The sequence below is a fragment of the Hyla sarda genome, chromosome 1 (genome assembly GCF_029499605.1).
Source record: "Hyla sarda isolate aHylSar1 chromosome 1, aHylSar1.hap1, whole genome shotgun sequence".
Classification (NCBI taxonomy): domain Eukaryota; kingdom Metazoa; phylum Chordata; class Amphibia; order Anura; family Hylidae; genus Hyla; species Hyla sarda.
This window is the reverse complement of record NC_079189.1, coordinates 472,016,713-472,033,782: the sequence shown is the minus strand read 5'-3', so window position 1 is coordinate 472,033,782 and position 17,070 is coordinate 472,016,713. Positions and strand designations below refer to the sequence as shown.

Sequence of the window (17,070 nt, the reverse complement as noted above, 5' to 3'; positions counted from 1 at the left end):
ACTCTCTCCGCAACACATCATTCCTCCTGACTGCCTGATCTCCACTTCTCCAGCCTCCATCAGGCAAACTCCTCCAGGAAAGACCTTCGTCTCTCCACGCCAACGCCTCGGAATCCTCAAATGGGGTCACTCCTCCCATCTCGCAGGTCATACAGGCATCAAGAAATCTGTGCAACTCATCTCTCGCTTCTATTGGTGGCCGACTCTGGAGACGGATGTCGTGGACTTTGTGCGAGCCTGCACTGTCTGTGCTCGGGATAAGACTCCTCGCCAGAAGCCCGCTGGTTTTCTTCATCCTCTGCCTGTCCCCGAACAGCCTTGGTCTCTGATTGGTATGGATTTTATTACAGACCTACCCCCATCCCGTGGCAACACTGTTGTTTGGGTGGTCGTTGATCGATTCTCCAAGATGGCACATTTCATCCCTCTTCCTGGTCTTCCTTCAGCGCCTCAGTTGGCTAAACAATTTTTTGTACACATTTTTCGTCTTCACGGGTTGCCCACACAAATAGTCTCGGATAGAGGCGTCCAATTCGTGTCAAAATTCTGGAGGGCTCTCTGTAAACAACTCAAGATTAAATTAAACTTTTCTTCTGCATATCATCCTCAATCCAATGGACTAGTAGAAAGAATTAACCAGGTCTTGGGTGATTATTTACGACATTTTGTTTCCTCCCGCCAGGATGATTGGGCAGATCTTCTACCATGGGCCGAATTCTCGTATAACTTTAGAGTCTCTGAATCTTCCTCCAAATCCCCATTTTTCGTGGTGTACGGCCGTCACCCTCTTCCCCCCCTCCCTACTCCCTTGCCCTCTGGTTTGCCCGCGGTAGATGAAGTGACTCGTGATCTTTCCACCATATGGAAAGAGACCCAAGTTTCTCTTTTACAGGCTTCATCTCGCATGAAAAAGTTTGCCGATAAGAAAAGAAGAGCTCCCCCCATTTTTGCTCCCGGAGACAAGGTATGGCTCTCCGCTAAATATGTCCGCTTTCGTGTCCCCAGTTACAAACTGGGTCCACGCTATCTTGGTCCCTTCAAAGTCTTGTGCCAAATTAATCCTGTCTCTTACAAACTTCTTCTTCCTCCTTCTCTCCGTATTCCTAATGCCTTTCATGTCTCTCTTCTTAAACCACTCATCATCAACCGTTTCTCTCCCAAATTAGTTTCTCCCACTCCTGTCTCCGGTTCTTCTGACGTCTTCTCAGTGAAAGAGATACTGGCCTCCAAGACGGTCAGAGGAAAAAAGTTCTTTTTGGTGGATTGGGAGGGCTGTGGACCTGAAGAGAGATCCTGGGAACCTGAGGACAACATCCTAGACAAAAGTCTGCTCCTCAGGTTCTCAGGCTCTAAGAAGAGGGGGAGACCCAAGGGGGGGGGGTACTGTTACGCCGAGCGCTCCGGGTCCCCGCTCCTCCCCGGAGCGCTCGCTTCTCTCTCGCTACCGCAGCGCTCCGGGCAGCTCCACTGACCCGGTGCGCTGCGATACCGTCTCCAGCCGGGATGCGATTCGCGATGCGGGTAGCGCCCGCTCGCGATGCGCATCCCGGCTCCCGTACCTGACTCGCTCTCCGTCTGTCCTGTCCCGGCGCGCGCGGCCCCGCTCCCTAGGGAGCGCGCGCGCCGGGTCTCTGCGATTTAAAGGGCCACTGCGCCGCTGATTGGCGCAGTGGTTCCAATTAGTGTGTTCACCTGTGCACTCCCTATTTATACCTCACTTCCCCTTCACTCCCTCGCCGGATCTTGTTGCCATTGTGCCAGTGAAAGCGTTTCCTTGTGTGTTCCTTAGCCTGTGTTCCAGACCTCCTGCCGTTGCCCCCGACTACGATCCTTGCTGCCTGCCCCGACCTTCTGCTACGTCCGACCTTGCTTCTGTCTACTCCCTTGTACCGCGCCTATCTTCAGCAGTCAGAGAGGTTGAGCCGTTGCTAGTGGATACGACCTGGTCACTACCGCCGCAGCAAGACCATCCCGCTTTGCGGCGGGCTCTGGTGAAAACCAGTAGTGACTTAGAACCGATCCACTAGCACGGTCTAGCAATCCCTCTCTGGCACAGAGGATCCACTACCTGCCAGCCGGCATCGTGACACAGGGCTTGGCTTCCAGCACTAAGGCCTATATGTCAGTCAGACAAAGGTGGGGTAGGGAGGAGGCATGCTTGCTGCGGCTTAGCAATGCCTCTTTGACAATTGAACTCTGAGCACTATATAGAGCTGACAGATTTATTTTCAGCTACAATAGCCAATAGATAGCAATAAATAGCCAATTGACAAGTGTGACACTGTTTCTGCTAAAAAATAAAAAAAAATAAAAAGTACATGAAGATGTTCTTTAATCATAATATTTTTTTTTTCTCAGAGCGATAAAGTAACAATTGTAGATCATCACTCTGCTACAGAGTCATTCATTAAGCATATGGAAAATGAATACCGGTGTCGTGGAGGTTGTCCTGCTGATTGGGTCTGGATAGTGCCCCCAATGTCTGGAAGCATTACTCCAGTATTTCACCAAGAAATGCTCAACTACCGTCTGACACCTTCCTTTGAATATCAGGTATGATTAATAATATGTTTTGAGCAGTTTGACCCACCACTAGCAGTTTTTTGCTATACACTAGATAGGTAATAACTGCTTTTACTGGAATACCTCTTTTATTGACCAATAGATGAAAACTGTTAACGTAGAACCCAAGGCTCCAAATTTAATAAGATCAGTTTTATAGATACATTATGGGGGAGATTTATCAAAACCTGTCCAGAGGAAAAGTTGCTGAGTTTTCTATAGCAACCAATCAGATCGCTTCTTTCATTTTTCAGAGGCCTTTTCAATAATGATAGAAGAAATCTGATTGGTTGCTATGGGAAACTCAGCAGCTTTTCCTCTGGACAGGTTTTGATAAATCTCCCCCTTTGTGTGTGTTTCTCACTGGTGGTTTAGTTGCTTTTGCTTTATAGTCATTCCCCAGTGTGAAACCCAGTTTGAGCTGCAGCTTGACTTATTGGGAAGCACCCGGGCCTAATACGTCTCACACATAGTTCACAACCTCCTCCTCACAATCTGGTTTAATAAAAATAAAAAAATAAACCCTCTTCTTACCTCCCTCACTTCCTCACAGCCTCCGTTATTGCAGCACCTGGTCTCCACTGCATTCTAATTCCTGGAGTTGCAGACAGCTGTGTGACAATGTGACATATTTGTTTTATTTTCTGATACCAGCATACCACTTAAAATTTCATATCCTGCATAGCATAGCAAATTATAATAAACAAAAATTTATACATGTATATTTTGGTACGTGCAGCCTGACCCCTGGAACACTCATGTCTGGAAAGGAGTGAATGGAACTCCAACTAAGAAGCGGGCCATTGGATTCAAGAAGTTGGCCAAGTGAGTGTTGTATTTTACTCTTGTGTCCGAAAACAAATAGTGCATCCTGTCATTGTAAACATCTGCCATATTCTTCTTACAGGGCAGTAAAATTTTCAGCTAAATTAATGGGACAGGCAATGGCAAAAAGAGTGAAAGCTACAATTCTTTATGCAACTGAAACTGGCAAATCTGAAGCCTATGCAAGAACATTATGTGAAATATTCAAGCATGCCTTCGATGCAAAGGTGATTCCTGCTATTTTATTGTTCTAAGTATACTGTATTTCCAGTTTAAACCTGTGATGATTTAAAATGTAAAATGTATTTGGATTGAGGGGAAATGTGTACAAGTAAGAATATGTCCAGCCACTGTTCCATTTTTATTTGGGAGGGGAGGGGGGGGGGAGGGAGTTGGGGTTGTTAAAACCTATGTACAAATTGAAGAAACAATACGTGGACATATGTGGACATAGTCTAAGGAGTCTACCAATAATAATGTGCTGTTTATGGCGTTGACCAATCACTTGCAGAGTAACAGTATCCTGTTGGAAACAGAGATGAGAAATCATACAGTACATATCACCAAATCTTAAGCAGCAATGGTAAATCTGTTTTGTCTAGAAAAAGTAGTTCTGCTTCTCCTGAAAAGTGAATTGGGGAAAACTATCATGGTCTGTGCTAGGCTCAGATTGTGAAAAATTGTGAGGTTTTTGGGCAAATCTCTGCTCGCCTCAAAAATGTTGCAAGTTTTTCAACATTATAACTCACCATGTTGGCGAAGCTTGGCATAAAGTGAACATGACAGGAAAAGAGTCCTCCTGCAGATTTATTACAATTTACAATACAGAGGTAGCGTGAATTGTAGATGAAATATATTCTAGTTCGGAGCTAGCATAGATTTCCGAAGCGTGGCCCTCGAACCGTTTTACTGCCTGAGTTATTAAGAGACATGTGCCTTAAGACAGTTGTGTAATAAATCCCCCAGTGACTTTTCCAGGAAATAAGAGCACTTGCAGAGTGGAACTACTCTTTTTTTTATAAAATAAAGGAATCGGCTGTTACAGCTTGACATTTGGTTTCAGCGATTTGTACAATAAGTTTAGTCATCTCTAGAAAGAAGAATAGTTGGGCAGAATTCCTAATATTTTTTTTCATTTTATATTTATGTTCATTAGAAACACTTTCAGGGAGATTTATCAAAACCTGTGCAAAGGAAAAGTTGCCCAGTTGCCAATAACAACCAATCAGATCGCTTCTTTCAATTTGCAGAGGCCTTGTTAAAAATGAAAGAAGCTGATTGGTTGATATCAGCAACTTTTCCTCTGGACAGGTGTTGATAAATCTCCCCTTTTGAGCAGCTTTCTCTTTAGGAAGGAAAGCAGCAGTACTTGGTCATGTGAGAAAGGTTTTCCCAAAAGTGAGCTTGGATAGAAAGTTTACATCTCTTTTGCCTAAACTTGAATAGTCCTCACTCCTTCAGGCCTTGTTTTTCAGATTTCCTTAGTGTTGCACAGGTAATACAATTATTGCAAGTGCACATGGAATTACCATGTGTCTTCTTTATAGGATATCCTCAAATCATGGCCCTGACTGTCTTAAAAGGAAATGTCTCTGCCCCGCATACATAAAGACATATACTTCTTTTCTTTTCTATCGTTGTTTCTTTCATCGTTGCCTTCCTTAGAGTTTTGTTAGTAGACTAAAGACTTTTTGTTTCCCAGGCCATGTCGATGGAAGAGTATGACATTGTGCATTTAGAGCATGAAGCCCTTGTCTTAGTGGTGACCAGCACCTTTGGAAATGGGGACCCACCAGAAAAAGGAGAGGTATAAAGCACATGTATGAAATGCTTATTTTTGGGTGCAAGCAGATAAGAGTTAAAGAGTGTTAAAGAGGGATTGGCCACTTCATAACTAATGTTAACATATGTATGTTAATGATGCATAGTTATAACTTAGGTTGTGTTCACATTACGATTTGAGGATACATGTCGCAAAAACATTGCTTGTAAGTTGGAAAACTGTCAAAATGTGATGCTGACATAAATGTTCATGCAGACATGGGCCTCACTAACTTTACTGTCAATATAAGAAATTATAGACCTCGAAGTGCTAAGAAACCCACTAATCCCTAGATATCTGTGCAAAATGCAGAACACCACACTTCACTCCCTGGCTCATCGCTCATTGGGGGCTATGGGTTCCATTATATTCTATGGAGCACATCATATGCAAAGTAAGAGATTAAAGGAGAACTCCAGACCATAAAAATTGTCCCCCATAGTGCCGGCAGTAAAAAAATAAAGATGTACATACCTTCCTCCTCTCCCCCGGGGCCTCCGGTAAACGGCTCCGGTCTCTGCCGCAATCCACTTCCTGGTCGTCGGTGGTCGCATGAATCAGCCAATCACCAGCCGCAGCACAGTCCGATTCAGCCGGCGATATGCTGAGCGGCAGTGTGATGTTTTCGGCCCCGGCCGCAGGTGTCGGTGTAGTGAAGCATTTTGTGTCCTGAAGTGTTTTCACACTGCCGCTCAGCCTATCGCCGGCCGAGTCGGACTGTGCTGCGGCTGCTGATTGGCTCATTCATGTGACCACCGGCAACCAGGAAGTGGATTGCGGCGGAGACCGGAGCCGGTTACCGGAGGCCCCAGGGAAGCGGAGGAAGGTATGTACATATTTATTTTTTTACTGCCGGCACTATGGGGGACAATTTTTATGGTCTGGAGTTCTCCTATAAGCACTGAGCGTATTTCAGGTACAGCCTCCATTTGCGGGTTTAAAGGGGTACTCTGGTGGAAAACTTTTTTTTTTTTTCATATCCACTGCCTCCAGAAAGTTAAACAGATTTGCACATTACTTTTATTAAAAAAATCTTAATGCTTCCAGTACTTATCAATTGCTATACTACAGAGGGAGATGAGTTGTTCTTTTCTGTCTGACCACAGTACTCTTTCCTGACACCTCTGTCTATGTCAGGAACTGTCCAGAGTAGGAGCAAATCTCCATAGCAAACCTCTCCTACTCTGGACAGTTCCTGACATGGGCAGAGGTGTCAGCAGAGAGCACTGTGGTCAGACAGAAAAGAAATTCAAAAAGAAAATAACTTCCTATGGATCATACAGCAGCTGATAAGTACTGGAAGGATTTTTTTTTATAGAAGTAATTTACAAATCTGTTTAACTTTCTGGCACTAGTTGATTTTAAAAAAATAATGTTTTCCACCTGGGTACCCCTTTAAGCCACAGAAAAGGCAGCACCCTAAACATGCATCAGGGTGGTGTAACTCCTGTGCATCACAGTACTCTTTACTGTCCATCCAGGATGAATATTTGGGACTGCTAGTGAGCCAGAGTATAATAAAGTGTCCATTATGTACGACATGGGTTTGAGTTACTCATTAATATGATAGTATTTCATATTGCTCCCCCACAGTTTTTTTTATTGATCCTGTATGCATTATTACATTAATAAAATATGAATTTTTATAGACATGTGGGTGACCAATGTGTGGCCAATCCACTGACATTTTACTGTGAATTGACAGTCTTCCAATGCAGGTACTGGCCGTACTGTTTTTTCAGGTAAAAAAAAAAATCACAATTTTTGAGCATTGAATGGATGTTTGAAGCTTATCATCTTTGGGATCGAAAACTACTGCGCACATTTCTTTACAACAAACTTAATTCATCTAAAAGAAGTCTGCTTTTTTTTTTATAGAAATTTGGCTGTGCCCTGATGGAGATGAGGCATCCCAATTCTAATATGGAGGAAAGAACGTGAGTTAATATTAAGCTAAAGTGGCATATGCTTGGGACATAAGGCCTAAAATGCTTGCCACAGTCCCATATTATTTGAGACTTTCCTGTAAATAAAAAGGGCAGGGTTTTCCATAATTCCAAAAATTACATGTTTCCAAGCAACATTTCCAAGGGCCTAATAATGGGTCTCATGATATAGGATCCAAATGTTGGTAAGTATGTAAGATGCCTAAAACTGTCTTAGCTGCCCATAGAAATCATAGAAACCAATTCTCAGCTGTATTTTAACCCCTTTCCCACTATAGGAGGTATACATACATCCTAACTGTGGGTACGTTGCCGCGATAAGACATATGCATACATCCAGATCCTGATCTCCTGCTTTGCGCAAAGTGCTGCATGAGATCAGCAGCCAGCTGATGGCTTCCTGTCTGCCGAGTACAGAAATCTGTCCAAGGGTGAGTTCACACGCTAGTAACTAGCAGCGGGTTTCCTGCTGCGGGATATCCGCTGCGAATTAAGCTAACATTCATTTGAATGGGTCTGTGGACAGTCCGCAAATCAGACACTATTGCGGACTGTCTGTGGACCCATTTAAGTCAATGGTAGCGTAACTCGCAGCGGGATTCTCGCAGTGGGAAACCCGCTGCTAGTAATAGCAGGTGAATCCTAATAATGTGTGCGCCAGAATTTTTTTTTTTTTAATGCAAACTGAGTGAAAATTCTGCTGCACACACTTTAAATATCTCCCCCAGAGTTTTTTGGAAGAAAAAAACCACTACAGGCTTGATGCAGTTCTTTGACCCACAGCCAGAATTGGATCATGCAAGACATAGAATTTTCAGTCCTTCCTTCATATTCCTTTTGAGTCTAGTCCTGGATTTGGCTTAAGTAAAATGAATGAAAAACTTCCATAATAACTACAGCATTAAACAATGTTGTTGCTTTTTAAATGCTGCGTGTGAACCATTGAATTCTTTCAAAAAAGTTCTTTACACAAATTTTTTTTTATCTCAAATGTTCGCAAAGAAAAAAAAAAACATGCAAATGCATTTCCATTATGTATACCTATGGAAAACTTAAATATCATAATATGTTTTTTAGATAATAATATACAGAATGTATACTAATAAGAGTGGCTGTAGTTTCCCTTTGGCTACTATAGGAAATGCTGTCAAACTTTGATGTGACGGTGAAGAGACAGTTTCTTGATCTACGTATCACAAATCATCCTAATAACCTTTCATACCTAATTAATCCTAATTAATGAAAATGTGACAAAACTGCAACTAATATGTGTGGCAAGGATACAGTATGTGCAAAATTCTCATTATAAGGAAAAATTATGAAACCGTATGATAAAACTAAAGGATATTGTAAGGCAGTTTAGTACATATGTAGCTGTATTACAAACTCTACATTGACTTAAAATGATTCAAAATATGTCTTGTTTTTAGTAGCTACAAGGTGCGTTTTAACAGTGTGTCTTCTTATGCTGATGCTCGAAAGTCATCCGGAGATGAGACAGGACCTGGAGATAATTTTGGAAGTGCAGGTCCCTTAGCCAATGTTAGGTAAGGTTTCCATATTCTGATTGAAAACTAAACACTTTAGGGGAGAATATTTACAGTATCTTAAAACCTTATATCTATGGCCAATAATCAGTCTTAGGACACGGCAGTGTGACGGCCATCTGAGGAGCCTGGGTGAATAGCGGGAGATAAAATACTGCTTACGTCATCTTTTTCTCCACGACTCCTGCTGAAAAACAGCAGCGCCCGACAGACCCTATTAACTATAATAGGGTCCATAGGGACCCGCTGTTGCCCATTGTGCCCCGTTAAAATAATGGCCATCAAACTCAGGAAAAAAGAGTTTGACGTCTGTTCTTGACAGGGTGCAACGGCAGTGTGAAAGAAGCCTTATTTATTTGCCTACCATAAAAGGTGATTGTACAAAAATATCTCGGCTAAATATAATTTGCTGTGGTTTCTACATGTATTTTATATCTTTACAAAATGTTCACATTTAAATATTGGTTTAAAAAGTTTTTCACTTTCCATTCAAACTATTACGGTAGGTCAAAGGGGTACTCCACCCCTAGACATCTTATCTCCTATACAAAGGATAGGGGATAAGATGTCTGATTGCGGGAGTCCAGCCTCTGGGACCCACCGCAATCTCTGTGCAGCAACCGCCTTTATGAACATTATGTTCAGAATGCTTGGTGTGGGCAGCCAATCGTGACATCACACCATGCCTCCTCCATTCATGTTTATGGGAGGGGACATGGCGGCAGTCACGCCCCTCCCATAGACATGAATGGAGGGGGCCTGACATGGCATCAAGAGGGGGTGTGGTGTGACATCACAAGCACGGCTGCCCGTACCAAACATTCTGAGCATAATGTTTAGAACGCAGGGTGCTGCACAGAGATCAAGAGGGTCCAGCCTCTTATCTTCTATCCTTTGTATAGGAGATAAGAGGAGATAAGGTGTCTAGGGGTGGAGTACCCCTTTAAAAATCTTTAAAAATCTCTACCAACTCATAATTCCCAACAGAGCATAGTACCAAAATATGTGTGTTTCTGATGTAATTTGATGTCTCAGGATAGATATTGTCAATAAATAGCTAAACTGTGCCAAAAGTGTTCAATTGGCAGTGAAAGCAGTGCCAAGAAGGCACCATTGCCAAGCATGCAGCAAACAAGCACTACTGATACTTTGTTCTAAAAATGAGCAGGAGTCAAAGTGGTCAGAATTGGACATTGGTGGCATATCACTAGGATGTGCCCTCAGTGTCTATCCTGGGACAACACATATCATAGAAAATACTTGGTTCGGTTATCTTTACTTGCTTTATAATCTCATTTGACAGTATTTGAGTACCTTATGATACAGTGTAAATTCTTTTTTTTGTTACTTTAGATTTTCAGTCTTTGGACTTGGTTCAAGAGCTTACCCTCATTTTTGTGCCTTTGCCCGAGCTGTGGATACTCTGTTAGAAGAGATGGGAGGAGAACGGATCTTAAAAATGGGAGAGGGAGATGAACTATGTGGACAAGAGGAATCTTTCCGAACGTGGGCGATAAAAGTTTTTAAGGTGAATCTATTTTTTTTTCTTTTTTTTTGTAGCGGTTGCTGCCTAGATGGGCCAGACTACATGATTTCTCATCACTAATACCCAGTTAATACATCTGAATTGATTGTATACAAACAGTAATTGTATTAAATTACTGTCATTAGCTATTTGTCTATTGTCTAGTGAACTTTTGTGTAGCCTCAGAATAGTCCATGTGACCATGATCGCCCTTCAACCAGAAGAGGTCCTTAGATCAACTGTAGTAGAGAGTACAGATGTGGGGCAAAGTTTGCTATGAAGTTGTGGAAGATATAACCAGACATTCTGCCGCCAGAGTGTTATTGCAGTTGCACTTTGAACAATAGTGACCTTAAAGGGGTACTACGGTGGAAAACTTTTTTTTTTTTTAAAGGGGTACTCCGGTGAAAACCTTTTTTCTTTTAAATCAACTGGTGGCAGAAAGTTAAACATATTTGTAAATTACTTCTATTAAAAAATCTTAATCCTTCCTGTACTTATTAACTGCTGAATACTACAGAGGAAATTCTTTTCTTTTTGGAATGCTCTCTGATGACATCATGAGCACAGTTCTCTCTGCTGACGTTATTATAATAATAATGCTTTATTTATTGTTGTCCTTAGTGGGATTTGAACCCAAGTCCCCAGCACTGCAAGGCAGTAGTGCTAACCACTGAGCCACCATGCTGCCCTTAGCATACACCTGCTATGCATGGTTGCTAAAATGGACAGAGATGTCAGCAGAGAGCCCTGTGGTCGTGATGTCATCAGTGTTCCAAAAAGAAAGGAATGTCCTCTGTAGCATTCAGCAGCTAATAAGTACTGGAAGGATTAAGATTTTTTAATAGAAGTAATTTACAAATATGTTTAACTTTCTGCCACCAGTTGATTTAAAAGAAAAAAAGGTTTTCACCGGAGTACCCCTTTAAATGAACTGGTGCCAGAAAGTTAAACAGATTTGTGAATTACTTCTATTAAAAAATCTTTACCCTTCCATACTTTTTAGCAGCTGTATGTTACAGAGGAAATTCTTTTCTTTTTGAATTTATTTTTTGTCTTGTCCACAATGCTCTCTGCTGACACCTTCGTCCGTGTCAGGAACTGTCCAGAGCAGCATAGGTTTGCTATGGGGATTTTCTCCTGCTCTGGACTGTTCCTGATACAGGCATCAGGTGTCAGGTCAGCAGAGAGCACTGGGGATAAAAAAGAAATTCAAAAAGAAAATAATTTTCTCTGTAGCATACAGCTGCTAAAAAGTACTGTAAGGGTAAAAATTTTATAATAGAAGTAATTTGCAAATCTGTTTAACTTTCTGGCACCAGTTGATTTAAAAAAAAAGAAAAATGTTTTCCACCTGAGTACCCCTTTAATGAGGCTTTAGGGAGCATGTCTATGTTCTATCATGCAGATAAAGTAAAGAAGGTGCAAATGGTATCGGTATTTGAGAAGTACTTTAATTATGTTCACACAACGCGTTTCTGGGTGTAAACCCTTTCATCAGGCGTGATTCCATGCCTGATGAAAGGGTTTACACCCAGTAATACAGGAATATCGGTGCACTACTGTGGTAGATGTAAACAATACATTGGCTATCCCTCAACACTGATGTTAAAATTGAGACATTCGCCAGTGTATCCTTATATGAAGGACACACCAGAGCCCGCACACCAATGCCAAGGTTTCTCAAATTGGTGCGAGACCTAACGCTAATCCTACCTGTGCTTGATAAGCAAAACAGGGGCCAGTGGGCAATTACGGCAGCATTCGGTTGACTCACAACTTCCTCCCAGATACCCTCCAGCGTGACTGAGCACACATGCAATGGGAGGAGGGAGGCAAGCTGCAAGCCCCACCTGAGCTGGCTAATATGGGTGCCTGGCCTCACAGGTGCAAACCTTAATGCTGCCTTGTAGATATTCAAGGCGCATTAATTTTGGAGTTTACACACCTCCAACTATAAAATTTAAACAAACAACAAAAAACGTGGTCTCAAATGGCTGGAGGTGCTCAACCCCAAATGCGGTTGTGCATTTATACTGGGGGAGCAGATCCTGCCCTTGTAGTCCGTTGCTAAGGGCGATCCCCAGCATAAAAATGCATACAATGGAGGATGCCTGCAGCGGACTACAAGTGCCACAATAGAATCCTACACCAGATAAACGGTGTGGATGTGTAACAATTGGAATACAATACAGGAATATCGGTGCACTACTGTGGTAGATGTAAACAATACATTGGCTATCCCTCAACACTGATGTTAAAATTGAGACATTCGCCAGTGTATCCTTATATGAAGGACACACCAGAGCCCGCACACCAATGCCAAGGTTTCTCAAATTGGTGCGAGACCTAACGCTAATCCTACCTGTGCTTGATAAGCAAAACAGGGGCCAGGGGGCAATTACGGCAGCATTCGGTCGACTCACAACTTCCTCCCAGATACCCTCCAGCGTGACTGAGCACACATGCAATGGGAGTTGATTTAAAAAAAAAGAAAAATGTTTTCCACCTGAGTACCCCTTTAATGAGGCTTTAGGGAGCATGTCTATGTTCTATCATGCAGATAAAGTAAAGAAGGTGCAAATGGCATCGGTATTTGAGAAGTACTTTAATTATGTTCACACAACGCGTTTCTGGGTGTAAACCCTTTCATCAGGCGTGATTCCATGCCTGATGAAAGGGTTTACACCCAGTAACGCGTTATGTGAACATAATTAAAGTACTTCTCAAATACCGATGACTTCAGATGTATGCTGATTCAACCTAACCTTCTAGCAGCGCGGACACCACTTCCCATTTTCACCTTCTTTCCTTTATCTGCACGTTACACTGATGTTTTCGGTGTGGGAAGCTCCACCTTTGTTCTGATGAGCCTTTGTAAGTGTTGTGCCTGAAATTGCACACTGTCCAGGTGAGCACGTTTCCTCTCTCCAAGAATTCTCCATTTCATGATTGGTGATCCCGCACAAGGAAGTGCGTTTTTGTCTATTTCTCTTTATGTTTTATCATGACAGCAATCCCATTGGTATGGCAGTGCAATAGTATAGGTATATAGGTATAGCTATGTTTTCACAGTTTGTTTTACGGTAGTATGTGGCTTATTTCTGATCTGTGTTGTACACAGGCTGCCTGTGATGTTTTTTGTGTGGGAGATGATGTGAATATTGAGAAAGCGAACAATTCTTTGATAAGTAATGACCGCAGCTGGAAGAGGAGCAAGTACCGGATCAGCTTTGTGGCCGAGGCCCCGGAGCTCACACAAGGTATAGAATTCCACTTACAGTTTATTGTTATAGTTATGCTTACATTGCCATCATGGTTCCATCCCAACAGCTTTCTGTTAGATCTACCGGTAGTATCATGGACTACTGGTGGATTCTACCTGTTATAGAAACCTGATGGACCTATCATGAGTCATTGGATCTATCTTTATCTGATCCAAAATATAAGAAAATGTCATGAGCGCTTAAAAACAGCATACATGATGCCGGAGTAAACAGAGCCTAACACTCACTTTGCTAGTCATAATAATTCAGTCGTTAACCCCTTAAACTAAGGAAAGAAAAAACAAAGACAAAAAACTGGCCTGTCTTTAAGACAGGCCAGTTTTTTGTGTTCGGTTTTTTCCCTCCTTACAGTCATAACTTTTTTTTAAGCAGACAGCCATAGGAGGGCTTGTTTTTTTGGGACCACTACTTTTTTAATGGAATTCTTCTTTATATCATATTATGTAATGCAAAACAAAAAATTGTGGGGTGGAACTGAAAAAAAAATGTGTTCATTTTGGGAGGATTCATTTTTATGCCATTGATTATAGGGCCAACTGCTCTATAGTTCCTTAAAGGTGTTTCCCCATTCAGATAAATATATATAAGTAGATGTGTTATATGAAATTACACATATTAGAAATTAGGGATAGAAATATATACTTACGGTACTTATCCTCCAGGTACCTGCTTTATTCTCGTTTACATCCTCCTTACCAAATCCACACATGCTTATTTCAACTGCAATCTCATATTATATCCAAGAAATAATGGCATTTAGTCTCCACTGTGTAAGCAATCCAGGGGGATTGTGGGAAAACATGTGCAATGTTCTGGCACATAGTTCAGAGGGGAAACTATTAAAGGGAACCAATCATCAGATTTTACCCTATATAACGTTTGGCAAAGCGTTATATAGGGTAAAATCTTTATCCTCACCATCCCCTGGGGACACTCCTGCCTGCAGGGATGGTGAGGATATGAGCTTATAAACTAGTCACCGCCGCACCCGTTAGTAGTCCCCTGGGCGGGGAGCTCTTCTCACCTAGTCCCCTTCTATGGCCGGCAGTGACGCCTCCTGATTGGTTCCCTTTAAAGGGTACCTCTCATCAAATAAACTTTTGATATATTTTAGATTAATGAATGTTGAATAACTTTCCAATAGCATGTTAATGAAAAATATGCTTCTTTCTATTGTATTTTTCCCGATCAGTCCTGTCAGCAAACATTTCTGACTCATGCTGGAGTCCTAAACACTCAGAGATGTAAGCCTGCTTTGTTCACAGCCAAACAGGCTGTGAACAAAGCAGACTGGCAGCTCTGAGTGTTCTCCTTTGTGAACAAAGCAGACTGGCCGCTCGTAGTGTTTAGGACTCCAGCATGAGTCTGAAATGCTTGCTGCCAGGACTGGTAGGGAGACCCCTAGTGGTCATTTCTTCAAAGTGGAAAATTTAATAGAAAGAAGCATATTTTTTAATAACATGCAATTGTAAAGTTATTCTGCATACATTAATCTATAATATATCAAAAGTTTTTTTTGATGAGAGGTACCTTTTAAGTAATCAGATCAACGGGGGAGAAAAACAGTACAGAGGTGCATGTTATTTTAACTACATACCTTTCCTTAGGCTAGGTTTACATATACTGTATCATTAGTTCCCATAGGAGGGGGATCAGAAGAGAAAGGATTGTGCAGCTACTATTACTCCCATCATCCCCTACACTTGCAGGATGGTATGTGTTCATATACATCTCATATGATCCTGCTGCCTGAGATCACACAGCCGGCTCCAGCACGTCTTTTAGCTTCTCACTTCAGCATCCTCGTATTCATAAAATGAGAACACCCCAAGTCCCAGGGCACTCAAAGCTTTCACAGGTCCTCTTTAAGTAGCTAGGTTTTGAAGACATTTCTTCATGATAACAGCCTTTAGGACCACCTTTTGTCTTCAATCTAAAACTGACAGCTCCCCTGCCCTGCATGAATAGATCCCACTATCTGAATGTCCCCTTATAATGCTATTAAATGGCTGCAAGAAGCTAGGCTTGTGGAAAAAAGCTGACACTCTGTGTCACAAGATATTTATAATAATGTGTGGAGATGATTAATACTGCAGTTTACAATTTTTTCTATCTAATATTCACATACTGACCATGTCATATTTCCTATACTTCTGTCTTAACAGCTCTCTACAGTATTCACAAAAAGAAGGTATATGGTGCAAGACTATTAGGTCGGCAGAATTTACAAAGTACAAAATCCAGGTATGATTTATTGTAATCCCTCATTAATATAGCCATACTGCATGTTTGGAATCAATCAAAACTATTGTAGTCAGGGGCGAAGCAAGTAACTGTGGGACCCATAGCAAAATCTGTAATGGGGCTCCAGCAAGGTCAGAACATGAAAATCATTAAAGGGGTACTCCAGTGGCTCCAGAAAGTTATAAAGATTTGTAAATTACTTCTATTTAAAAAAAAAATTATTCTTCCAGTACTTATCAGCTGCTTATACTAAAGAAAAAGTTGAGTTGCTCTTTTCTGTCTGACCACAGTGCTCTCTGCTGACACCTCTGTCTGTGTCAGGAACTGTACAGAGTAGGAGAAAATCCCCATAGCAAACCTATCCTGCTCTGGACAGTTCCTGACATGGACAGAGGTGTCAGCAGAGAGCACTGTGGTCAGACAGGTAAGAACAACTCAATTTCCTCTGTAGCATACAGCAGCTGATAAGTACTGGAATATATGATCCACAGGAAGTTTCCTTTCTGTCTGACCACAGTGCTCTCTGCTGACACCTCTGTTCATTTTAGGAACTGTCTGGAGCAGGAGAGGTTTGCTATGGGGATTTGCTCCTACTCTGGACAGTTCCTGACATGGACTGAGGTGTCAGCAGAGAGCACTGTGGTCAGACAGAAAGGAAATTCAAAAAGAAAAGAACTTCCTGTGGATCATATAGCAGCTGATAAGTACTGGAAGGATTAAGATTTTTTTAAACTTTCTGGCACCAATTGATTTAAAAAATGTTTTTCCAGTGGAGTACCCCTTTAGTAGGACTAGCCTCACTTACTAGGCAGCAACCACAGGCACTTTCTATGTGGCACTTCATCCTAACCAAAATTTCTTTATGATCTAATTCTATGGTACCTTGTATGTCTATGCACTTTAAAGGGGTACCTCAGTGAAAAACAAATGTTTTAATATCAACTGATGCCAGAAAATTAAACAGATTTGTAAATTGCTTCTATTTAAAAATCTTAACCCTTCCAGTACTTAGCAGCTGCTGTATACTACAGAGGAAGTCGTATAGTTCTTTCCAGTCTGACCATAGTGCTTTCTGCTGCCACCTCTGTACATTTCAGGAACTTTCCAGAGGAGGAGAGGTTTGCTATGGGGATTTGCTCCTGCTTTGGACAGTTCCTGAGACAGAACGAGGCGGCAGCAGAGAGCACTGTGGTCAGACTGGAAAGAACTACACAGTTTCCTCTGAAGCATAAAGCACCTGATAAGTACTGGAAGCATTAAGGTTTTTATATAGAAGTAATTTACAAACCTGTATAATTTTTGGCACCAGTTG

General features: G+C 41.8%; 1 protein-coding gene and 1 long non-coding RNA gene across 7 annotated transcripts in view; one reads left to right on the top strand and one right to left on the bottom strand.

The window, feature by feature from the left end:
- Window positions 1–17,070, top strand: part of NOS1 (nitric oxide synthase 1) — a 327,182-nt gene that overhangs the window by 279,271 nt on the left and 30,841 nt on the right. For all 6 annotated transcript variants that reach the window (XM_056536921.1, XM_056536930.1, XM_056536911.1 and 3 more), the window contains exons 12-20: window positions 2,359–2,553; window positions 3,302–3,387; window positions 3,470–3,614; window positions 5,090–5,194; window positions 7,088–7,146; window positions 8,586–8,702; window positions 10,056–10,230; window positions 13,352–13,490; window positions 15,680–15,758. In XM_056536921.1, the coding sequence (XP_056392896.1) occupies window positions 2,359–2,553; window positions 3,302–3,387; window positions 3,470–3,614; window positions 5,090–5,194; window positions 7,088–7,146; window positions 8,586–8,702; window positions 10,056–10,230; window positions 13,352–13,490; window positions 15,680–15,758 (1,100 nt within the window). The remainder of the gene's footprint in view (window positions 1–2,358; window positions 2,554–3,301; window positions 3,388–3,469; window positions 3,615–5,089; window positions 5,195–7,087; window positions 7,147–8,585; window positions 8,703–10,055; window positions 10,231–13,351; window positions 13,491–15,679; window positions 15,759–17,070) is intronic.
- Window positions 1–17,070, bottom strand: part of LOC130285504 (uncharacterized) — a 37,997-nt gene that overhangs the window by 16,876 nt on the left and 4,051 nt on the right. The window contains exon 2 of the long non-coding RNA XR_008847354.1: window positions 3,097–3,173. This is a non-coding gene — a long non-coding RNA (uncharacterized LOC130285504). The remainder of the gene's footprint in view (window positions 1–3,096; window positions 3,174–17,070) is intronic.